Source organism: Notamacropus eugenii, chromosome 4 (assembly GCF_028372415.1).
Source record: "Notamacropus eugenii isolate mMacEug1 chromosome 4, mMacEug1.pri_v2, whole genome shotgun sequence".
In the NCBI taxonomy this organism is placed as follows: domain Eukaryota; kingdom Metazoa; phylum Chordata; class Mammalia; order Diprotodontia; family Macropodidae; genus Notamacropus; species Notamacropus eugenii.
The window spans coordinates 340,396,243-340,422,933 of NC_092875.1; the positions used below are offsets into that span (position 1 = coordinate 340,396,243).

At 37.3% G+C, this 26,691-nt stretch overlaps 1 protein-coding gene across 8 annotated transcripts in view; it reads right to left on the reverse strand.

Moving 5' to 3' along the window:
- KIAA1328 (KIAA1328 ortholog) overlaps positions 1 to 26,691 on the reverse strand; it is a 477,491-nt gene that overhangs the window by 442,213 nt on the left and 8,587 nt on the right. For 6 of the 8 annotated variants that reach the window (XM_072599342.1, XM_072599337.1, XM_072599338.1 and 3 more), the window contains one exon: positions 9,185 to 9,279. In XM_072599342.1, coding sequence (XP_072455443.1) covers positions 9,185 to 9,279 — 95 coding nt within the window. Of the gene's footprint in view, positions 1 to 9,184; positions 9,280 to 18,972; positions 19,110 to 20,750; positions 20,837 to 26,691 lie in introns of those variants that run through there. The other 2 variants (XM_072599344.1, XM_072599340.1) reach the window with 2 other exon arrangements.

The following is a 26,691-nucleotide window of genomic DNA, read 5'->3' on the forward strand; positions in this document are numbered from 1 at the left end:
AAGGAACTTAATGTTAATTAACATTGGAAAATAACGATTGCAAGTATTTGTATGGTTCATGTTTAATTTTCTTGTTTATATTGGTGACATGTAAATCTCCCTTTCAAAACTAGTCTATTGTGAGCCATCTAACTTTAATTTGTACCTGATTTAATGTAAAAATGCAATTGTGAACTGTAAAAAACTTTATTGTATTGTTTGAACCTAGCCCTGCATGGCTAGGAAAACTGAACTATTGCTATGTGCCTTTAGTCATAACAACTATGTTATCATATCATATGTTTTCTGGGAGACCCTGTCAGGTTTTCTGTATAGACTCTTGGATCCATCTGTCACCTCCACTGCCCCTCCTCCTGAGTTAGTGGACCATGCCCTCCAAGTCTGAAAGGGCCTGAAGAAGATGATATCAGACATACATAGCTTTCCCAAGACCTGCATGAAGATTTAGGTTTTTTCATACCTTTGTTGGTCTACAGGCGAAGCCTTTGGCTTGCCTTTGACCAAAAGGAGGGAATGATAATATTTAATACAAATTTTGGACTTTTATTTAATAAGGGCCAAAGCGTGAATTAAGAACAGTCTGGACCTAATAGTCTCCTTTGTTATCTTAAGTAAACTCAGAGAATGCCTTTTGGTGTGTCAACAAAGCAGATGGGGCTGACTTAGTAACTTCCTTAGGAGCCCTTTCTCTTGGCATCTTAGTGATAAGGAAAAACACAGATGTCCTGGGTTGTAATTTCAATTGAAACTTTGTTAAAGGTACCCTTTCCTGTGTCAGCTATTTCAAAGACCTATTTAGGACAGGAGGCCCACCACTAGAATGGTGGGATTTCCTTCTTATCTTATGTCACAGATACATATGCTACAGAAAGGAAATTCACACAGCTTGGAATCATAAATCCCAACTGACACCACTCTGCTAATTGCCTTGTCTTACTAAATTTACAATCTGTTCAACTAAGAGAGTTCCTTTCTCATGGTAAAATGTATATAAGCCAGAAAATTTCTGTACCAGGCAGTCAGGATAATCTTCTGACTCCATAGTGCATTATGTTACTGTTTTCTTTAAAGGGAATTAATTAATTAAATCATAAAATGTATGCATTTCGCCTGTTACTTTAGGCTAATTCTTGGGGCATACCATCAAAAATAACTGCCTATCCAACACAATTTACTCATTCAGAAAATACTTTTGTTGTAGCCAATAAATAGGGCCTTCTTTATTGTTAATTTATTTTGCGGGGTTTTCTCTACCTATGTTTAGGCAATTACTATTCTAGCTAAAGCCTTAACGAAAATTGCCCTCCACTGTTGTCTGCAAGCAAGGTTTGTGCAGAAATTCAGCCTTCTGTCACCTCTTGTCTTTTTCTTTCTTTTATTCTTCTGTTGTTCATGAGAATTAGAAACTATAAGCAATTTGCATTTTGCCTCTGCTAAGTTCTGTCTTCAGGGGATCCTTGGCAAAGTTTTATATCAACAGAAGACCTTTCTCCACTTTCTTCCTCACAAAATGATGATACCCTAGACCTTTTGTTTACCTGTTATGATCTATAACAAGAAGAGTCTTGTCAAGGGCATAATACAAACAGAAACTGCCTTTTTTTAATTGTTGTAGGCAAAAAGGTATTTAGTTCAAATTCGACTTCTAGCTGCTTCTTGTGTCCCTTCTAATTCTTACTGCTTCCAGAATTTAAATACAAATCCTGCCTCTTCACTGTCTCCAAGAGATCCTTACAACAACCTTGTGAAACTCTGAGGTAACACCTCACACCTATTAGATTGGCAAAATAACAATGACAAAAAAAGGTAAATAATAAATGTTGAGGGGATGTGAGAAAACTGGATACTAATGCACTGTTGGTGGAGTTATGAACAGATCCAACCATTTTGGAGAATAATCTGGAACTATGCCTAAAGAGCAATAAAACTGCACACCCTTTGATCCAGCAATACCACTGGTCTATATTGCAGAAAGATTGAAAAAAAAGGGGGGGGGGGTTCATGCGTATGCGTGTGTGTGTGTGTGTGTGTGTGTGTGTGTGTGTGTGTGGCTAAGAATTGGAAACTGAAGGGATACCCATCAATTTAAGAATGTCAGAACAAGTTGTGCTATATGATAGTAATGGAATACTATTATGCTATAAGAAATGGCAAACATGATGATTTCAGAAAAAAATGAGAAAAACATACATGAACTGATACAAAGTGAAATAAGCAGATACAGTGTGAAATGTTAGACACAGTAACAGCAAAACCGTACAATGAAGAACTGTGACCAACAGCTATTCTCACCAATACAATGAAACAAGACAATCCCAAAGGACTCATGATGAAAAATGCTATCCACATGCAGAGAAAGAACTGATACAGATTGAAGCATGCTATTTTCCTTTTTTTGAATCTTCTTATACAAAATGACTAATATGAAAATGTTTTACATAATTACAAATGTATAGTCTATAATATCAGACTGTTTACCATCTCAGGGAGGGAAGAAAGGAAGGGACAGAATTTAGAACTCAAAACTTTGTTTAAAATGTTAAAAATTCTTTCAACATGTATTTGGGTGGAAATAAAATATTATTTTAAAAAATAACCTTGTGAAGGTGTACAATTATTATTTACACTTTTTAGATAAACTGAGATTCAGGAAGGTTACCTACCTAGTATATTTAACCAAGGGGCTTAAACCCAGTTCTTTTGACTAAATTCCAGGTTCTTATTTTACCATTCTGCCTCTGAAATTTCACAAGCAATCCAAGAATCCTTTTTTTAAAGATGATGTTGTGTGCAAAATTTATACTTTACTATTCTGATTTTACACTTATTTTTCAAAAGTCTTAGGAGAAAATTTCTAAGTCTACAAAGCTTTGCCAACTTTAAAAGTAAAACTTGACCATTAAAAATGAAAAATTAATTACAATTTCCAAAAAAGACTGGTAGCACTTTGATGTTTTATGGAATTTTGCTCTATGAAAAGAATATGTTGAAAGGTTTTAAAAGAAATGAAAGTAAAACCTTATTATATAATCACTTTGCTGCTTGGTGTCCTTTTTTGCAATATACCAAATAGAAGCGGCAGAGACAGTTCCCAACTAATGGGCTGTGTTCCAAAGTTTTCTGATAAGTTGCTTGTTTTGCACTTAGAATATACTTTCTCCTTCCCATCCCCCCCAAAAAAAGTATCATGGAATTGTGGTTAAGTTTACAAGACAGCCTTAAAAGATCAATTTAAGCTACAATGTACTTGAAATACTACTATACTACTAACAATTAATTGATCTCTAAGAGTTCCTTTTCACAACTAAAATTCTATGACTGTTTCTCCTACAACTGCTCATGAGTGGCAGAGGTAGTAGATGTTCCTGGGTACCACAAACCAGTTAATTCTCTGCATTAGCAAGAAAGGAAGTACTCTGAAATTGGAAAAACGAAGATATTCCTTTCATTTCCTAAATTCCATTTACAAAAACCTTAGTATTTAATTTAATATGAAATCAAATTGTATTTTTTTTAGAAAGCAACCTATCAATATTGTTCCTCCTAGAATGAGATATGAAATTATGAATCACAAATACTAATCACAGCAATTTTCTATTTTGCTTCAAAATTTCTACAATCCCTTCATTTCAATAACCCCCATTACTGTAGATGAGAATTCATAGCAACAGAGTTGCAAGGGATCTTAGACAACACCTAATTCAATTTCTTTAATTTGCAAATAAGAAAAATGAGGCAGAGGGGTGAACTGACATTAAAGAAAACAAAGGCAGGTGGCACAGTCAAGATCTGACTATAGGTTTCTGACTCTAAATACTGGGCTCTTTCCACTCTGCTATGCTACTCTTAAAGTGTTTCATGATCAAGTTAGTTTTGGAAATGATGATCTAAAATGATTAATTTCTAGTTAGAATTTGAAGAAATACATATATGATGACAAAATTATTAGGGTTTAGAAATCCTACTTAAGAATGTTTGAAAGGAGAGAGAATATATATGCCTACAAATGGAAAGAATAATGGATTAATATGAAGTGCTCAGTAATTTAGAGAATATTTGTTAAATGAGTACTACGTGGAAGGCACAAAGGGATACAAGGATGATTTTTTTTAAAGTCCCTACACTCAAGGAACTTCCATTCTACTAGGGGAATACATGTACCCATACAAATGAGTAAAAGGTATTCTGATGGAAAAAAGCACATTACAGTTCTACTATATAATCTAGAACCTCTTTTCTCCTATTCCCAAGTGAACTGAAGAAGGAATTTATTTTGGGGAAGAGAATGTGGTTTGATAAATGCAAGCATACACACACACACACGTGTCTATCTAGTAGCAAAACCAAGTAACAGAGAGGACTGACTAAACAGGTACACTAAAACATCCATATATTTAATAAATTTACAATCAAATGTAGTCAGTTTTTCATTAATTCCAGCAGCTTCTTGGCTTGTCCTTCATAATCTGTTCTGACTACAGTAATATCCATGCAAGAAAAATGTATAATCATATTGACAAACAGATGTTAACTAAGTACTCCATGTACAGAATTAGGGTGTTATGAAATATATACAGAAACATATTTCTGCTACCAAAGAGATTATAATTTAATTATAACTGACAATGGTGGCCACTGAAATATTGGACCTGGGTGGATGCTGGCTGGTAGACTAAGTAAATCCCCCGACAAAGGTTTGGAGCTTGAAATTGTCCAGGGAAAAAGACTGACTTGGCATCTTTCAGAGTCTAAATAACATTTTTATTTAAAATCCTACCCAGTCTCTGCTTCCTATACCATAGGTATCTGCTATCCTAAAGCAAACTACCAGTTCTGTTAAAATATTTAAGTGATAGCACAGAATAGCAAACCAAGTATAATACACTGCCATCTGAAATATATAAACAAAAGAGTTTGATAGAATATCTCCACAAGTTTTATACACGTACCTATGTGTGTATGTTTATGTGTAAAAGCATATTTGTGGATGTGTATATACATATACACATACACACACATGCACACAGAGCAAAGCAGGGGAAAAGAGCCTTTATTTGTCTGATTCATTGACTGCAATATCATATACCACATATAGGGCTACCTCTAGCTCCACAGTGGAAAACTTAGAACCAGTCTTCCATTTTTCGTAACTAGAAAATCTGTTCATTATTCTACTAATCAGGTAAGCAACAATTTTTTAAAATGTATTCTGGGGACTTCTGGGTCATGTGACCAACAAAGAGACACTTTCTTGAATCCTCACGACCTCTCAAATGTCTCCAAAATAGAAATCATGTGGCAGAGACAAAGCAATATTAGCTATCTCCATGGTCTAGGAATTCAAGAATCCAAAAACGGTAAAAACTCCATGAACTAACATCTAGCTTGTACTCAGTCAGCACTCGTTTCCCCCACTATCTACTATCTCCTGGCAGCAAGGATGACTCCCCCCTCTTCCCCTTCAAAACAAACACAAACCCCCACACTTTCCCTGCTTCTAAATGCTATGGAAATCTAAATTCTGAAGTGTGGAAAATTGTTGAGGCCCTGATATCTAGTGCCTCATGGCAGCATTCTGTGATACAACAGAACTATGTAGGAGAGTGGAGGAAGAGAGCAGAGAGTGGAGGGGCAAGACATATCTAATATTATGGAGCTCAATTCTCCTTCAATTCTGTCCTCCTGGTGTCATAGAGATCCAAACTTCAAATGGCAGAAATCTGCCTAAGCTGTGAGAGTAGCTAAGCAGCAGTACACTGTATCACTAGGCCAGAGAATTAAGCAAAATAAGAAATGAGGCTGGGCACAGTGTGTGAAACACTGTGCCTAATTCCACTAAGCCTGAGCATTCAGCATCTAACTAAGGCCAGTTCTGTTCCTCACTAAAGTCACTCTAAGAAGATACCTTGTAGCTGGTGAAGTGTAAATTGCACAGCACAGGAGGTGGTTGAATCTTAAGATCCAATTTCTAGGAAGAACACCATCAGAGAGGAGGGAGCCAGAAAGTGAACAATAGGGAAAATAAGGGGAAAAAAAGACTAAAATTACCCAAGATCTCAGGAGGAAAAAACTGAAAGACCTTGACCAGATAAACCATCATGAAAAACATTAATCAGAAATATGGCCTCCAGGGCTAATAAATGAGTTCTGGCATCTGTTAATAGATACTGCAAAGCTAGGGAAATGATTAAATGCTGTGGGCTTTGAGAAGAGCAGGAAACCACAACACAATGTTCCTTAATGGTTTAAAAGAAAAATGGAAATTGTGAGAGAGGTGGTACAAAGCCAAGATCTGAATCTCAGTCTTCTGACTCTAAATTCAGCATCTTTTCCCTAAACCACTTAAATTCAATGCTTCCATATACTTTGCGATTAAATAAGAAAAGGAATTTCAGTTTTCCATAGACTTTTCTAATCAGTTTGATCCTTTATGTCAATATGCCAAACTACATATAATTTTCTAAATCCAATGATCTAAGAGTGGTCCCCAAAATGAAATATATAAGATAATACAACAGATTATAACTTATTTATGTTACAAATTATATTACTATATTAATTACTGTCAATGAAAACTTCTATTATACAATATGTTTACTGATTTTTTTTTTATCCAAAAGTAAAAAGAAATTAAGCTTTTATAATATTTAAGAGATGGGTTAATACTGGAGCACTAAATCTGTATGTCAGATGGTTACATGTCACATATGGTAAAGCAAAGTGGAATGATGCAAGTGCATCGACACAGAGAGACTGACAGTGGGTTCATTCACTTTCAGACATGTTACTGTTTAATATGCACAGTTCAATGAATTTACAGGTGATATTGTCTACTTTCAACTAACTTTCATAAAATGGACAGGTGGTTTTAAAAGACTCCTGCAAAGAAACCATGTATTAAAAATAATGTTATTGCAAACACAAAGTACCAATAAGAAAATGTTAATGGTAACACTCCTTCTATTCTTAATACTAGACCTTCATTAGCCATATTGCACAGGGGAAAAGCAGTACTATCTAATCTGATCTGACCAAATTTCAAAGTTATCAAGATTTCCTGAAATATGTATTGACAACTACTACTGATAACAATGGCTCTCCATAACTGTACCTTGAGATATTATTAGTTAATAATATAGTATGAAGCCAACACAACATTTTAAAACAACTTTTTTTCTTATCACCTATAAAAACTTGCATATCTGCATGCTTTAAAAACAATGTTCTACATTGTTTAAAAATCTTCTAAATGACAAGTTTCTGTGGGTTTTAAATGAATTTGTTAAAAAATACAAAAATGCAACACCTACCAACTTTCTGCAAGAAGCCTTTCCAAGTCCCTTATTGCTAGTGTGTATTCTCTCTATTGTTTATCTCCAATTTATCCTGTATATGTCCTGTTTGTACACAGCTGTTTGCATACTGTTTCCCCCATTAGAATGTGAGCTCCTTGAGGGCAGGGACTATTTCTGCCTTTCTTAGTATTTCCAGCAACCAAAAGTTCCCACCCTGGGGAGTTGGGTCTTTACTACTACTTCCCAACAAGTGACTACTAGGTCATCCTCATGCCATTTTCTCTTGATACTAATCATCCTTTCTTGTCAAATATAGTTCTAGGAACAGTAATCAAATCAAAACCACCATTCCTGAAAAAGATATGTCAATTTCCCTAAAATTCTGATTACCATCTCTCTTTCTTTCACAAAACTCTCCTCCCTGGCCACAATTCCCAAGCTGCTTGACAGAAGGTTCTGACTCTATATTTGTATCTGTAGCACAAAGCACATAGTAAGAGTCTTAATAAGTGTTTTTTCATTCATTCATTCATTCATCATCCCTACATAAGGCTTACACTGGGTGAGAGGATTTATAAAGATAAGTGAGTGTTCCTTACTTCTTCAGGAATACTCTCCAGTTCCAACTAGCTAAAATGAAATGAGTCAGGATTACAATGACCCTAAGGGGACATGGACAGACAGAGTTGAATTAAATGTAATGGCCTTTTCAGCCTGAGACAGGACAACTACTTCTGCCCATTTGGGAAATAATGCAACAGAGAATAAAATTCAAACATTAAAGATGACAAAATACCTTTCCCTAAAACACAAAACACACACTTTGATTTCAATGAAAACTCCACCCACATGGGCCATACCTAGACAGAAGAGGCTAGATGAAAAGTTAATTTGTTCCAGGACATAGTCCTACATCAGAACACAGTGCTTTAGACTTCTCCCCAGGTGTATCACACCACAGAACAATGCCTTTGGCATCTCTGTATTCCTGAGATTCTATGCTTTTGGCCAGAAAATAGAAATGAAAGAACTTACAAAGAAAAATTTTTTAAAGAACTATAACAGTTGAAATAAAACATGAAACATCTAAAAGTTAACTTCTATTTTAATCATTTGAAACCAAAGAAGAAAGTTAGTTACCAGAATTCAATGTAATATATTCTTTTATGAAAAATGTCAGTTTTTATTAATTTTCAAGTCAATACTTTGTTTCATTGCTCGTTTACCAAAATATGTTTAATGCTTTTCCTTAGAAACATGTTCATTTACAATATAAGTATCTGAGAGCCCTACAACTGGCATATATATTCACAAAGAGGTCACACACATAATCACCAAGCAAATAATAATCAGCAAGTACAAGTCCTGGTTTTGCACACATCCATAATGAATTTGATTGGTGAACAGATCAGAAATACACCCCCTCAAAGCTCAAACATCTCCTTATCAGAAAGCATCAGAAGCTCGCAAAATGACAAAAGGATATTTTTACAAGACAACACAATTTCTGTTCAGATAACAAAGCAAGGTTAACTAGATAGATCAAAGGATAACTGCTGTGCTTCTGATCATAGCAATACCAACCTACTTCAACAGTATTGCTCTGTTTTAAAATTTTCCCTCATGATAAATGATATCTATAAAGGTTCATACCAATCAATCTGGGACTTCAAACAAAAGATAAAATGAGCAGAGCAATGTTGGTTTTCTGACCACAGCATATCTCTTTCTCAGATGGGATAATAAGTCTGAAACTGAAATACTTTTGTTCCCCATAAGATCAAATGACAACAAATGGTAGTTCACCAAAATAATCCCTTCCACTGTTTATCTTCAAAAGAAATGCACTATTCTGGCACAATATATTATCATATGAGGTTTAGCCTCACCTGGCAAGCTCTTTAATTAAGTTTGCAATCCGTCTTTTATCTTCAGGACATAAGTCCTTCAAGCAGGCACTCTTCATTCCTCCATTGTGAACAGTCTAAAACATAAAAGTTTTCTATTTTAAAAAGAAACTGATTTTTGCAAAGATAAATAACTCTTAGATTATTAATAGCAATAGTTTATTAAGAATAATCTCTTAAAGCAGGATTGGAGATTAAATTTCTTAGATTTTTTCATCTAGCAAAGTGTTCTTCACTTCAATTAAATCTATTTGGTTTTACCAACTGTTGTTTAACCGATTCAATTCAGTAAACATCTACTAAGTGCCTTCTATGTGCCAGGCACTGGATTAGGTTTTGAGGAAGCAAAAACAGGCAAAAGGCAGTCTCTTCACTCAAGGAGTTTAAAACCTAAACCACCAGGTGATTACCAAGAAAGTCTGCAAAGGACAACGTAAAGAAGGACACACATGGAAAATAAAAGAAAAGTATAGACATAGACTATGCTCAGGTATCAAAAAGGCAGCCTTACCCTTAGGAATAAATTCAAAAACAGTGACCTTTAAGACAAACATTTAGAAAGTGCTTACTATGTAGAAGGCACTGTGATAAATGCTAGGACATAAAGACAAAAATGAAAAACATTTCCTCCCCTCAAGGAGCCTAAACACCCCTAGAACATAAGACATCTACATATAACAACTACTATTTAGGAGTACAAATCATTGAAACCTCAATTTTTTCTCATGACACCTATCGGTGGTCCTTACGCTGCTAGCAGTTGTCAAACTGGCAACAGAGACCATCAAATTTGGGTGATACAAATGCTCTCAAAACAACCTCATTTGGTGCTTATCATCCTAATTTGGATTCAGACACCAAACACAAATGTGCTGTTGACTAGTTATAAGTAGAATGAGGTTCATTAAAGTTGTTACTCAGTACATGTAGTCATCTAGGTAGGTCCCTATGGTTACTGCAAAAACACCGGAGCAAGGCCTCTGAACTGAACCCTGGTGATAATGAGAACTAATGGGAGGGAGGTGGGGGAGGGAAAGCCTTTGCATAGTAAATTATACCATCAGTACTGAGGTTTTCTCACTTGTGCTAAAAGAGCCAAACAAACACACTTAGAGTCAGCTTACGCTGGGTAACAACCTAAGACATACATAAACACCTAACAATGTATGATGAGCCTGACATGAATCTATATGCCTTCAAGTCAGTGGCATTCATAACGAACTTTCCCAAGGCACAAAAAGGGCCCTAGTTAGGATATCACAGAGTTTTCCCTGATATTGGGCACCTTCCCATAAAGGACAGTAAATGCCTGAATATCTGAAAAAGGCCCACTGGTATTCAACAGTTTCTCTTCAATTGTATGTATGTGTGAATTCACATTTGTACAGTGCAAATAAATGCTTATAATTTCAATAAGAAACCAGAAAACTACATTTTCCCCCTACTGGGTCTCTTTTAACTGGATTCTTCTAACTTAATTACAAACTTCTATCATCTTTAGCAGTTAGTATGCTTTTAAAGAGCCTTTTAAAATAAATTACAACTTTCAATGTGCACTGATAAAATTATTCAATGATACCTATTTTAAAGCAGTCAAAACAAAATTAAGTTATAACTATTTTATATAAATAACTCATTTCTTAAAGCTATCATCAAATCACACTGATTAAATCAAACAATTAATGACAATTAATATGTACAATAAGAGTTGCACGTCCACTGAATGTTTAACAGTTAGGCATCTTTGGAAAGAAATAATCAATGATGTGATATTTGTGATTAAGAATCAGGGAAATACAACTAAAACTTGTGGGAAAATATGTATTTTTGGTAGTTACAGTCAGCATATAACAGGGGCAGGGCTTGAACCCACCAAGTCTTCCTGATTCCCAAGCTAGTTATATACCATATTATATGGCATACAAAATGCAGGGGAATGAAAATTACTCAATTAAAAGAGTACATCAGCAAAAGGGAGGTGGATGGAGGATTGTGAGACAAATGAATCAGCTATCAACTCTAGTCCTTAACTCTGACTTCCCTTGATCTCATCAAACTAAGCTAGGCAACTAGGACTAAAGCACAATGAATAAAAGGATGAGTACTCCTGCCCTCACTCTGCAAAGTGCTCATCCCTCACACATTTAAGGACACAAAAAAGAGAATGTGGCCTCTAAGCCAATGTTCAAATACTACAAAAACAGGGGCAAGAGAAATGCATAACTCTCAATAGCTAAATGGTTTTAATAATATAATTATAATAATGTAATAATAATAAATAACATTTTATTATTGTAAAAAATTTTCCCCAAAAGACGTCAAAGCACTTAAGTAACCTTTTGAAATCCATAGCCTCCTGATCATCTCACCTTGGGAAATGCAGAGGTGGTACTCTACTCTCCAGGCTACTTTATGGCTTTTTTCATGGCCTTTTGATTTTACCTAAATTGAAAATAAGTCCTCTGGAAGCACTTTATGTTTCAGACTGCGGGTGAAATATGTTAAATTTTGTAAAGCTTTTTCAAGTAGATATTTGATATTCTATGCACTATACAAAGAATGCACATGACATGGTTCTCAATGCAATAAATCCTAAAAGTTTCAGAATTTCAGAAGATACTATCTACAGAGAGTGGAAGCTAATGAATTTGGAATACTGAATTAGCAGACCTGGTATCTATCCAAATGCATTTTGCAATAGAGTGCTAGACTCACAATTAAAAAGATTTGGGTTCAAATTCCCCCTCAGAAACTTACCAGCTACTTATATGGCCTTAAGCAAGTCACTTATGCCTTCTGGAACACGGTTTCCTCATTTTTAAAATGAGAGGGCTGAACTAGACAATTTCTAAGCTCCCTTTTCCTCCATGACTTCTTTTCTTATTACAGTTGGATACTTTTTTTCTTAGAACTCTCAGGAAGGAGTGGTGCCCTGTATCTGATACTAGAAGTCAGACCACTCAAAATATTGGTAAAAACTAATGGAAGACAAGCTTTATTATTCTATTCAGAAGTCTCTAACCAGCACAGGCAAAGTAACATCCAATAGGAGATGGCTCCTTTAGCAAATTCCTGTATAAGACTGTAGCTCAGGTAGGGAACCTATAAAGGCTTTCCACCCCCTACATTTATTTAAAGCTTCCACAATAATCATAACACACAAAGTTCTCAAAGTAGTCATTTGGGTCCAGATTTTACAAATTACTACATTCATATCACATTAATGAAATCCTCTTCTCCCTAATGGTATAAGCTTCTTGAGGACAGGGACCATTTATTTCATTTTTGTCAGGGACTTGCACAATGCCTTATAAATATTTATTGAATTGAATGTTTGTAAGTCTAAAAGGTCATTCAGGGCAGAGGCTGTATGTATCTTATTTTGTGTTCATTAACCAGTAAATCATAGAATTTTGGAGGAAGAAGGAATCTCAGACATTGTCTAATCCAATTCTCTTCAGTTACAAAGGAGGAAACTGAGATCTAAAGAGTTCTTCAATTACTTGCTCAAAGCCACACTAATAATTAATTAAAGAAATGAGTTATTCTTTTTTTTTAATTAAATTTATTTATTTAACATTTAACATTCATTTTCACAAAATTTTGGGTTACAAATTTTCTCCCCTTTTATCCCCTCCCCCCCGCCAAACACCAAGCATTCTAATTGCCCCTATGACCAATCTGCTCTCTCTTCTATCATCCCTCTCTGCCCTTGTCTCCATCTTCTCTTTTGTCCTGTAGGGCCAGATAGCTTTCTATACCCCTTTACCTGTATTTCTTATTTCCTAGTGGCAAGAACAGTACTCGACAGTTGATCCTAACACTTTGAGTTCCAACTTCTTTACCTCCCTCCCTCTCCACCCCTTCCCTTTGGAAGGCAAGCAATTCAATATAGGCCAAATCTGTGTAGTTTTGCAAATGACTTCCATAATAGTTGTGTTGTATAGGACTAACTATATTTCCCTCCATCCTATCCTGTCCCCCATTACTTCTATTCTCTTTTGATCCTATCCCTCCCCATGAGTGTCGACCTCAAATTGCACTCTCCTCCCCATGCCCTCCCTTCTATCTTCCCCCCCCACCCTGCTTGTCCCCTTATCCCTCACTTTCCTGTATTGTGAGATAGGTTTTCCTACCAAAATGGGTGTGCATTTTATTCTTTCCTTTAGTGGAATGTGATGAGAGTAAACTTCATGTTTTTCTCTCACCTCCCCTCATTATCCCTCCACTAATGAGTCTTTTGCTTGCCTCTTTTATGAGAGATAATTTGCCCCATTCAATTTCTCCCTTTCTCCTCCCAATATATTTCTCTCTCACAGCTTGATTTCATTTTTTTTTAAGATATGATCCCATCCTCTTCAATTCACTCTGTGCACTGTCTCTATGTATGTGTGCGTGTGTGCATGTGTGTGTGTGTAATCCCACCAACTACCCAGATACTGAAATGTTTCAAGAGTTACAAATATTGTCTTTCCATGTAGGGATGTAAACAGTTCAGCTTTAGTAAGTCCCTTATGACTTCTCTTTGCTGTTCACCTTTTCATGGTTCTCTTCATTCCTGTGTTTGTTTTCTTTTCAGCTCTGGTCTTTCATCAAGAATACTTGAAAATCCTCTATTTCATTGAAAGACCAATTTTTCCCCTGAAGTATTATACTCAGTTTTGCTGGGTAGGTGATTCTTGGTTTTAGTCCTAGTTCCTTTGACTTCTGGAATATCCTATTCCATGCCCTTCGATCCCTTAATGTAGAGGCTGCTAGATCTTGTGTTATCCTGATTGTATTTCCACAATACTTGAATTGTTTCTTTCTAGCTGCTTGCAATATTTTCTCCTTGACCTGGGAACTCTGGAATTTGGCCACAATGTTCCTAGGAGTTTCTCTTTTTGGATCTCTTTCAGGCGGTGTTCTGTGGATTCCTTGAATATTTATTTTGCCCTCTGGTTCTAGAATCTCAGGGCAGTTTTCCTTGATAATTTCATGAAAGATGATGTCTAGGCTCTTCTTTTGATCATGGCTTTCAGGTAGTCCCATAATTTTTAAATTGTCTCTCCTGGATGTATTTTCCAGGTCTGTTGTTTTTCCAATGAGATATTTCACATTATCTTCCATTTTTCCATTCTTCTGTCTTTGTTCTGTGATTTCTTGGTTTTGCATAAAGTCATTAGCCTCCATCTGTGCCATTCTAATTTTGAAAGAACTATTTTCTTCAGTGAGCTTTTGAATCTCCTTTTCCATTTGGCTAATTCTGCTTTTGAAAGCATTCTTCTCCTCATTGGCTTTTTGAACCTCTTTTGCCAATTGAGTTAGGCTAGTTTTCAAGGTGTTAATTTCTTCAACATTTTTTTGGGTCTCCTTTAGCAGGGAGCTGATCTGCTGTTTATGCTTTGACTTCATGTCTCTCATTTCTCTTCCCAGCTTTTCCTCTACCTCTCTAACTTGATTTTCAAAATTCTTTTTGAGCTCCTCCATGGCCTGAGCCCATTGGGTGGGCTGGGACACAGAAGCCTTGATTTCTGTGTCTTTGCCTGATGGTAAGCATTGTTCTTCCTCATCAGAAAGGAAGGGAGGAAATGCCTGTTCTCCAAGAAAGTAGCCTTCTATAGTCTTATTTCTTTCCCCTTTTCTGGGCATTTTCCCAGCCAGTGACTTGACCTCTGAATATTCTCCTCACACCCACCTCGCCTCCTGATCCTCCCAGCCAGCGTTTGGGGTCTGAGATTCAAATGCTGCTTCCAGCCTTAGGGCTTTTGGCGGGGGCAGGGCTGCTATTCAGTGTGAGAATTAAGTTCAGGTGCTGAGGTCGGGGCAGGGCCACCTCTCAGGCTCAGTTCCCTCAGGGGGTTTATGCACAGACCTTCCACAATGGATCTAGGCTCCCACCCGCTTGGGGAGCCCCTGTCTGCAGCCGCCTCTCAGCTTCTACCTCCCGGGGGGGCCTGAATTATGGGGGCACCCCACTCCCCTCTCAACCTGCCAAAGAGACTCTCTCACCAACCCCCTTCACCTGTGGGTGGAGGGACTTGTGCGGCCGCTGGAGATCCCGTCCCTGAAGCCTGTTCGGATCTGTATCTCTTGGTGCCGCGGCCGCGGCTGCCGCAGGTCTGGGCTGGGCTCCGCGTCTGCAGCGCGACGGACCTTTTGCGAGAGGTTTGCAGGTCCCTCTGTGGGTGGAGGGACCCGCGTGGCCGCTGGACATCCCGCCCCTGAAGCCCACTCGGATCTTTTCCTCTCGGTGCCGCGGCCGCGGCAGGGCTGCACTCAGCTCCCAGTCCCAGCGCCCAGTCCACAGCGCGAAGGACCCCCCGCGAGAGGTTTGCAGGTCTCTCCGGAACAGAAATCTCCCTAGCTCCAATATTCTGTGGCCTCTGGGTGCAGAATTCGCCGTCAGTTACTTCCCTGTAGCCGTTCTATGGGTTGTGGGTTCAGAGCTATGTGTATGTGCGTCTTTCTACTCTGCCATCTTGGCTCCACCCCCAAAATGAGTTATTCTTAATCCAATGTTCTATCATACCAAGAGCTAATACATATAACATATATATACATACACATGTATGCCAAATGATAAATGAATTTTTAAAAATACAAAAGCATTCACTGATTACACTAAAATTAACTTTACCTAGTCTCTTCTACTCTTATACTTCCATTTATTTCCTTTCAGGAAATCCCTGGATTTTCAACAAACAACAGAAAGAAAAGAATGTTATCATGAAAAGGTCAGTGGATTTGGAGTCAGAGGATTTAAGTTTAAACTCTGACTCTGCCAATTACTACCTATGTGACCCTGGGAGATTTTTTATCCTCATATGGAGATGATCTTCAAGCGCCTTTGTAGCTATAAGTCTACAATCTTGTAATCTTACTAATATTTCAAAACAATTACTGGCTTTTTAAATATTTTCCCATCTTTTTTTCTCCTTAATCCCATCTATCTGATAACAATTAAGCTGAGAAGAGGATTTTTAAGAACCTGGATGAGAACGGGTATGCTTAGATAATGTCTGAGGTTTTTTTACCTAATGACCTGATCATTCAACTAATCAATCAATACAGTCAAAAAATTGTCTGATAACCAGTCAATTCATTCTAAATAATCAAACCATTTATGTCCAAACCATTTATGTTCAGTCTCATATACATACATACACATATATATATAAAAACATATATGTATATATACATATGGGGTGTAGGTTCAGGGAGGTCCAGTACCTTTGGTGTGATAGTGTAGGTTTTGCAATCAAAACTAATCTAGTCAGCAAGTTGGTAGGCCTGCCAAAAGGAGTAAATGACAGACTCATGACAATGTGATTGCCACTTGCAGGAAAACACCATGCCACCATCATCAGTGCCTATACTCCCACCCTGACAAACTTTGATGAGGTCGAAGAAAAATTTTATAAAGACCTAGAGACCTGTAAGGGGTCTAGAACTCTCAGATTATCAGGGTCATGATGCCCTCAGGAGAAATTTCTTTGAGATGCCATGTCCTTGCATGATATACGTGATGGACCACCCCCACACAATTACTGACCTTCACAATTATCTTGAGCAAGAATAACAACAGCCAAACACATAAACATAGCAGACGGTATTTATAATCCTCTTGCTTGAATGGAAGTAAAATGGAAGTAGAATGCCTATATATACTCTGATCTACCTGAGAATAAATGGAGTGCATACCATCCTTGCTCCCACCTCACTCATTCGCGCCTGGAATAAAGATCTCATGTAGGCACAAGATTTTTGGGAACTTAACAGAGACCCTTATCATCAATGTGCCAAAAGAAGACAAGCTTATAATTCTGGATGACTTTAATGCTAGAGTAGGTTCAGACTACCAGACTTGGCAGGGAGTCCTAGGGGGGAATGGAGTTGGAAACAGCAACAGCAATGGTCATTTACTGCTGAAGACTTGTGCATCACATGACCTTCTCATCATCAACACTGTTTTCCATTTACCTAAAAGCCATAGAACTTCATGGATGCACCCTGAATGCAGCAAACATTGGCATCCAGGAGACTATGTGATTATAAGGAGAAGAGACAGACAAGATGTGAGAGTGACCAAGGCAATGTGAGGTGCAGAATGTTGGACTGATCATAGACTTATCCTTTCCAAGCTAAATATTCACATTCATCAAAAGTGCCACCCCTAAGGCAAAATGACTACCAGAAGAATTAATGTCAGCAAATTAGAGTGTGAACAGTTTGTTGCTAACTTGGAGGGAAAGCTGAGCCATCACACGGTTGGCAACAGTGGAGCAGAAAAGGAGTGGGTAACTTTCAGAGATCTGGTGTACAGTACTGCATTTGCTCATCTGGGTCAGACACTTGCAAATACCAAGACTGGTTTGATGAAAATGATAGGGAAATCCAGAAGCTGCTAAATGAAAAGCAAGAACTCCACAGGATTTACCAGCAGGATAGTTCATCCATCTCTAAGAAAGCAACATTTAATTCCATCAAAAGTAAAGTACAAGCAAAGCCTAGAGAGACACAGGATTCTGGGTTCAGTCAAGGCAGATGAAATTCAGTTTTATGCTCATAGTAACAATATAAAGATTTTATGATTCCCTGAAAGCTATTTATGGACCAAAAACTATGGTGGATTACAATTACTCAATGCTGATAGAGCCACATTGATTAGTGACGAGGCCATGATCCTAGAAAGAGGGGCTGAACACTTTCATAGTATTCTCAACAAACCATCATCAATTAATGCTGAGGCCATTGACCATTTACCTCAGGCTGAAGTCAATCCCTCCTTAGCTGAACTTCCAACTGAAGAAGAGGTTTTGAGGGCCATTAGACTCCTTTCATGTGGCAAAGCACCTGGTGCTAATTCTATTCCAGCTGAGATTTACAAGGTAGGGGGACCATTGCTCATACAAAAGCTGACTGAAATTTTCCAGGTTATATGGCAAGAGGAGGTTGTACCCCAGGAGTTCAAGGATGCCTCCATTGTTCATCTCTATAAAGGTAAAGGGAATAGACTGTCCTGTGACAATCACAGGGGGATCTTTCTCTTAGTCATTGCTGGCAAAATTTCTTCTAGAGTCCTCCTTAATAGGCTGATCCTTCACCTGGAAGATGATCATCTACCAGAGAGCCAGTGTGGCTTTAGAAAGGGCCAAGGAACAGTCAACATGGTGTTTGCTGCCCAACAACTCCAGGAGAAATGGCAGGAACAGAACAGAGATCTGTACACAACATTTGTAGATCCAACCAAGGCCTCTGACACTGTTAGTCATGAGGGCTTATGGAAAATCATGTCAATTTGATTGCCCAGAGAAGTTCATCAGCATTGTATGTCAATTTCATGATGGCATGTTTGCCTGGGTTCTGGAGAGTGGACAATGCTCTCATGCCTTCCCAATCACCAATGGAGTGAAAAAGCACTGTGTGCTTATTCCCATGCATGATGTTTTCAGTCATGTTGTCAAGTGCTTTCAATGAAGATGAACATGGCATCAAGGCCAACTACCATACTGATGGCAAATTCTTCGATCTGAAAGGCTACAAGCCAAGACCAAAGTGGAGGGAGTGTTGGGGCATGATTTTCTGTTTGCAGATGATTGTGCACTCAACGCAGCCTCTGAAGGTGAGATGCAACAAAGTATGGATCAATTCTCTGCTGCCTGTGCTAATTTTGGCCTAATAACTAACACCAAGAAAACACAGGTGCTCCATCAGCCACCACCATGCCATCCATATCGTGGAACCATCTGTTACAACAAATGGAGAATGCTGTGGATAAGTTCACTTACCTTGGTAGTGTACTTTCCAGGGATGTACATATTGACAATGAGGTTGATCCACATATTGCCAGAGCTAGCTCAGTGTTTGGGAGGCTCCAAAGAAAAGTTTGAGAGAGATGTAATAGACTGACTACCGTAGTGCTGTAGTATTGGACTACAGAGTCATAGTACTGATCTCATTGTTGTATGCCTGCAAAACATGGACAGTCTACCAGCACCATACCAGGAAACTGAATTGCTTCCATTTGAACTGTCTTAGGAATATTCTGAAGATCACCTGGCAGGATAAGGTACCAAACACTGAGGTCCTTGATCGAACTAAACTGCCAAGCATTCAAACTCTGCTTCAGAGAGTACAACTCCAATGGGCTGGCCACACTGTTAGAATGCAAAATGTACATTTGCTAAAAAGACTATTTTATGGAGAACTCATATGGGGCAGGAGATCACAAGGTTATCAGAAGAAGTGACACAAGGACACTCTCAAGCTCTCTCTCAAGAATTTTGAATTTGACTGTACAACAAGGGAGACACTGACACAAGACCACTCAGCATGGCATGCCTACATCAGAAAAGGTGCTGTGTTCTATGAGCAAAGCAGAATTGAAACAGCACAAAGGAAACATAGGACATGAAAATTTGGAGTAACCACCCCAAATGTTTACACGGACTATCTGTGCCCACTCTGTGGTAGAGAATTCCAAGCTCATATTGGTTTGATCAGCCACAGTCATACACACTGAAACTTCACTTTATCATGATGATGTCATTTTGGTCCTCTTCAAGAACAAAGAACCACAACCAACTATATACATGTATGTAGACATACATACACACACACATATATATATTGACTGTAATAAAGATATGGCTACAGAAACCAAGAAACAGAGAAGTATGTTTTGCTTACAAATAGACCAAAAGAAACAAACTTATACAAACGATTTTGTCCTCAACCCTCTATTCTGCAACTATGATAGTATTTATCACAAGACCTCTATCTTAGAAAAAATACAATAATCCTGTCCCCTTTTTAGTAATCTTAGAATAATCTGTTCTGCTGATATCTGCCCTAGATTCTTAAAATTTTCATTTCAGTTTAAAGGAACTTTTGCTCAATCAATTTTGTTTTCATATTTTCAGACATTAAAAAAGCACTGTTATTTTCTCTATAATGTTAATAATTCAAAATTAAAATTTGAACTAATTAATCAGATTCTGAACTTCTGTATACCAATTTCCTTATGTAATATATCCTATTATGTAATATGTAATGTAATCTCCCACTTTAGGGGCACTTAAAGCAAGCAGGAAATAAGGAAAAAGAATGCTTATCTCAGGATAAATTGCGCGATTATGACAGTTTTTCCTCAAGCACATAGATAATGGAAAAATGTTCTGTGTTCAAAAATGTCTACATCCAGCTAAGTGGATATCATTTAAACTCATCATAGCAGGCTGTCAACAAGAATCCAAAACCAAACACATCCTAAGATCAAAATAAAGCATAACTATTTCACATAAAGAAAGTCAAAGCAAGGTTGTAGAGTTTAAAGAACATTAAAATCAATCAGAAGACCAGAGTTTTGTTATCAGTTCTGCCACTGATTTACAGAGTTGCCTGACCTGACAAGTCACTTCATTGCACAATATCGTAGGTTCCTTCTCTATCCAATGAGAGGGATAATACCTTCCCTAAAAAGTTAGACCTTTTTATTGTGCTCTGAATCACTACATATAGTACAATGTTTCATTTTGATCACTTCTAGTCATCCCCATCAATTCACCTCTTTGAGCCTCGGTTTCTTTAGCTGCAAAATAAGGGTGGTGAACAAGGTGTAGGAGATCCCCCAGCTCTAACATTCTATGACACCAGGATTCTAGGGTTCCATCACTCAGGGCTTTCACTGCAAACAAAGCCTGGGTCTGGCTTTGTTGTTGGTAACAGGCCTTCCAGACCTGAAAGGAAGAGGATTTTTATAAAAAGCAGGGAAAGATAATTAATAGAAATTGAACCTTAAATAAATATGAAATATTAAGTAAGCTAATGAGGTCACTCACAATTTTGATGGAAGCTTCTAGATTTGTGCAACTATAGCATTTCTGACAATTTTTAAATCCAATGGACACTGACAGCTTCTACTACTGTCCTTCTCTTCATGCATCATGAAGGTAACCAGTTAACAGCAAGTTTTCAAATTTGTAGAACTAAGCTAGAAAACTTCAAATCTGGGTCCTACAATGGGATGTAGGTTTCCTGAAGTACAGAGAAGCTTATCTCTACAGGGTCTGGCCATCAGTCAATTTTTTCATCCACAAGAACTCATGAATAAAGCATACATGTATATGGTGATGGGATATGCATCAAGTGAAAGGAACATGCACACAGACCAAGACACAGGTTTCTTGAATACTGAATAAGTATACTAGGAGAGTGATTTAAAGTATATATATATATATACACACACACACATATATACACACACACATATATATGCATACATACATACATAAGTATATATACATTTACCTACGTATATATGTACGTATATGTGACTTTCAGAGAATACTACCAGCAGAGAGAGGGAGAACAAATCAAAATAAGTTTTCTTTCCTGAGCTAGAGAATAGTATATTCCCAGAACTGAAAAGTAATAAAATCCTGGGACAAGCGCCTAGTCTAGTCAAGCAAAGATAAGACTGGTTCTCAAATTTAAGAGCAATTTTGGGAAAAAAGACAAGTTTTAACATGTATTACAACAAATGTTCAGCAATAACCTAAACACTACCCTATGAGACCAACGTTTAAAGTAACAAAAAATATATGCAAGAGTTACCTTCCGTTTTGTGATAAATCAAACTTGACCTTATGATAAGGAGTTATAAATGCCCTGTATTTTGTTTTATACTCAACATCAGCAGTTTAGGCCAATATTAGACAATATAATCACCATCATAAACAAGTATCTAATAAGTACCTGTTTACAAGGCTCTGTGCTAGAGATAGTAGATATAAAGAAGCAAAACATATGTCCCAGACTTCAAGAAACCACAGTTATAATAAAAAGTATTAAATAGTGAAAGTAGCATGAGACAAGCACTACTGCTCAAGCAGTTCAAGATTATACTATAGGGATAAAGAAAATTCTCTACAAACTGAAAAGCAAATTTATGTTTTCTCCAAATCGTCCTTCTAATTTTCCTGCTTCTCTCGATGGCACACCATTCACCCAATGGTCACTGCTAAAAATGTTAATGCTGTCTCCTTCCCTCTCCTAGTTTCATCATCAATAAAATTAAATGATTTCTAAAGACTTCTCTTTTCTCAGATGCAAATTAGTTGTTGAATCTTCCCGATTTTACCTGCAAAGTCTCTCTCCAAAGTGTCTCCTTCTTTCTATTCCTTTGCTACCACACTAATCAAGTGATTAAGCAACAAATGTTTATTAAGCATGTACTATGTGCTAGGTACTGAGAATACAAGTACAAAAAAATCAAACAATCCCTAATCATAAACTTATGTTCTATAGGGGGAAACAAAAAATACATTTTTAAAAATAAATATATTCATATATTGTATATATAATATACATATGTGTATATGTACATGCACATATACATATATACCCATATAGAGTAGAAAGTAAATATAAATATAGACAAAGCACTTTGGGAGAGAGGGAACTGTAGTTGGGAGAAGAATGAAAGACAACATAGAAGACAGTAAATGAAATTTATCTTAAAGGAAAAGTGAGACTCTCTAAATTAGAGATTCATTCCAGGCCTGGGGGACAGCGAGGAAATGGGAGTTGTGTGTGAAGAACAGGGAGAAGATAGGTTTATATATCAAAGAGTAGAGGAGGGGGAGTACCATTCAAGTTGGTAAAATGAGATGGAGTCTAGTTGTATAAGGCTTTAAAAGCTAAACAAAGGAATTTGTACTTTATCCTAAATTAAACAGGGAGTTGTAACAGAGTCAGATTCTTTTTGGCTACTGCATAGACAATGTACTGAACAAGATCTACCTACGTAGCCCTCACCTCTCCCCTGACCTTCACTTCCACATTACAAATCACCTTTTGTGTGAATATCCTAAAGACATCTAAAGTAAACATGTCCAAAACTGGACTTCTTTTCTTTCCTCCTTCCTTCCCAATTTCCCTATTTCTACCCATCAGCATTCATGTGTGACAACATTCCCATAGGTTCCCAAAGTGGACAATACTGTCCCCTGGACAGCACAAAATCCAAGGGTCAGTAGTAGCCTCGGGTGCAATTAGGGGACATTGAATAAAAATAAGGAGCTGTAGAAGCATAAGGAGAGAAGAGAAGAAAATTTTGAAAAGCCATTTATTGTGTAACAGAGTTAAAGTCATAGCAGTTACATTATTTTTCCAAATAAACACATAAAATGCAAGTTATAACCAATCAGGGGTCAAGTCTGCCAACAGGGCTTAACAAGCAACTGTTGGTAGGTAAGCATGTCAAGCATTATTGGAAAGTCCAGCATGCATTGAGAGGAATATGTGCATGTAATGATTGTATACAGTTACATGACACAATATGGTGTCATCAAAATTTCAACGCAGGAAAAAACCCACGAATTTACAATAAATTATTAAATTTAAGATGAGTTATTTTTTAAAATTTTTTTGAAATGATACAAACTTTAAAAAAACTGTTGAAGGATTTTTAAAAGAAGGTAGATTTCCAGGAGGCTGATGAGTAATTTTTTTTAAAGGGGACAGTAGGCCAAATAAGCTTGGGAACCTCTGTCCTAGATTCTTTACTCTCCTTTACCTCACATACTGGATAAATTGCAAAACTTCTTGCTTCTGATTTTCCTTGTCTCCACTCACACAGATCCTACTCTAGTTCTGGCTTTTACCTAGATGCTTGCAACAAACTCCTACCTGGTCTATCTACCTCTAGTTCAGTACACGCTCTAGCCAAAAGAGTCAAAAATTGATAGTTTCAGAAGGACTCAACTGTAGAAAAGACCATCATATCTGGCAATTAAGAGATCACTGGTAACTGGGAAAAGAGCAATTTCAGTTGGTTGATGAGGTCATTAGCCAGACTGCAAAGAGCTGAGTGGGAGAAGAGGAAGTAGAAACAAACAGCACAGACAGTTTTTTCAAGGAATTTGGCTCAGAAAAGGGAAGAGACATAAGGGATGAGAGCCTGAAGACAGCAGTATCTAGTGAAGAATGGGGGAAGAATTAAATGCACATGTTGAGAGGCTGATGGTGGCAAAGGGAGACGACATCTTTTTCCTTAGAATCAGGATAAATGGAGGAAAGATGAGCAAATGATGTTAAAAGATTTCAATGTAAAAAGAATGTGAGAGCTCACAACGAACAACTTTACTATTTTTCAGTAAAGTAAAATGCAAGGTTCTCAACTGAGAGAAACCAAGAGAAGGAGGTGTGGGGCAGGAGTCAATAAAAGAAGAAAAAGTTTAGAATAATTTTTGTGAGGCATGAAATAGTGAATCAATCACAGACTAATAAAAAGATTAATTCAAGTTTCTCATATGTAAAATGTGGATAGGGACTAAACCTGTGATTTTATCAGAAGAGAATTCCCAGGTAAGGAAGTTCTTTCTACCACAGCAAGTCAGAATCTTCACTGCAATTGACTGTCTTAGAGCAATGATCTTGGCAAAGATACAGGAGTGGTTTGCCATTTCCTTCTCCAGTTCATTTTACAGATGAGGAAACTGAGGCAAAGTTAAACGACTTACCCAGGGTCACACAGAAGTATCTGAGGCTAGATTTGAACTCAGGAGGATGAGTCTTCGTTATCTGAGTCCAGGTCAGGCAATCTATCCCACTGTGCCACCTAGCTGCCCATAAAGACTTACCCACTAAGTTTTATGATCTCAGCCGGTTGAAGGAATTCCTACACCAATAAAATTATAGTTCCTTGAAACACTAACACTGAATGTCACAGACCTCCTCCCTCCCCCCAATCAGGTAGAAGGGCTGAAAAAAAGAATGACATAGTAGAGAGAAAATACACTAGGTTCCAGAGTCAGAAGATCTAGATTTTAGTCTCAGACCTTTTACTATCTATGTGACCTTGGTCAGAAGAATGTAACCTCCCAAGGCTATGGTTTCCTCATTTGTAAAACAAACAACTACAAAGACAAGGGAGAAGTAGGGAGGAGGGATGGTTAGACTAGATCACGTCTAAGGCTCATTACAGTCTCAAATCCTACAATCCTATAAATTCACATTAACAAAATCTAGATGTTTTTGCTTTATTTGTGTTTACATTTGTTACTTGCTAATGGGCAGATCTTTAGCTTAGGTACATTATAAAGGAAAAATAAGATTGAAAACTCGGTTTGAACTGTTTTTTTTCTGCAGATTTTTTTTTTAATTTATTTATTTTCAGTTTTCAATATTCACTTCCACAAATTTTTGAATTTCAAATTTTCTCCCCATCTCTCTCCTCTCCCCAGGATAACTTCTACTTTTGATGACCATTTCCTCCAATCTTCCTTCCCTTCTATCACCCCCCCTTTACCCCTTCCCTTCTATTTTCCTGTAGGGCAAGATATATTTCTATACTACACTGCCTATACATCTCATTTTCTAGTTGCATGTAAAAACAATTTTTAATATTCATTTTTAAGTCTTTGAGTTTCACATTCTCTCCCTTCCCCCATCCCCACCCTCACTGAGAAGATAAGCAATTCGATATAGGTTATAGATGTGTAGTCATGCAAAACACTTCCATAATAGCCATGCTGTGAAAGACTAACTATATTTCCTTCTATCCAGTCCTGTCCTCCATTTATTCTATTTTCTCCTTTGACCTGTCCCTCTATCAAAGTGTTTGTTTCTGATTATCCCTTCCCCTAGTCTACCGTCCCTTCTATTTCCCCCTCTCTTATGCCCTTTTCCCATCCCCTGCTTTGTTGTTGGGTAAGATGAACTTCTATACCCAAATGAGTATGTACATTATTCCCTCCTGAAGCCAAATCTGATGTAAGGAAAGCTCACTTATTCCCTCTTACCTTCCCCTTCTTCCCCTCCACTATAAAAGCTCTTTCTTGCCTCTTTTATGTGACATGATTTACTACATTCTACCTCTCCCTTTCTCTTTCTCCAATTACATTCCTCTCAACACTTAATTTTAATTTTTTTGATATCATCCCTTCATATTCAGCTCACCCTGTGCCCTCTATCTCTCTGTCTCTCTAAATATAGATATGCATATATATACACATACATATACATACACACACTCATATATTCCCTCCAACTATCCTAATACTGAGAAAGGTCTCATGAGTTACAAATGTCATCTTTCCATATAGGAACATGAACAGTCCAACTATAATAAGTCCCTTAAGATTTCTCTTTCCTGTTTACCTTTCCATGCGTCTCTTGATTCTTGTATTTTAAAGTCATATTTTCTATTCAGCTCTGGTCTTTTCAACATGAATGCTCTATTTCACTGAAATTCCATTTTTTCCCTTTAAGTATTATATTATAGTCAGTTTTGCTGGGTAGGTGAGTCTTCATTTTAATCCTATCTCCTTTAACTTCTTGAATGTCATATTTCAAACCCTCTAATCCCTTACTGTAGAAGTTGCTAAATAAATCCTGTGTTATCCTCATTGTGTTTCCACAATACTTGAATTGCTTCTTTCTGGCTGCTTGTAATATTTTCTCCTTGACCTGGGAACTCTGAAATTTGGCTACAATATTCCTAG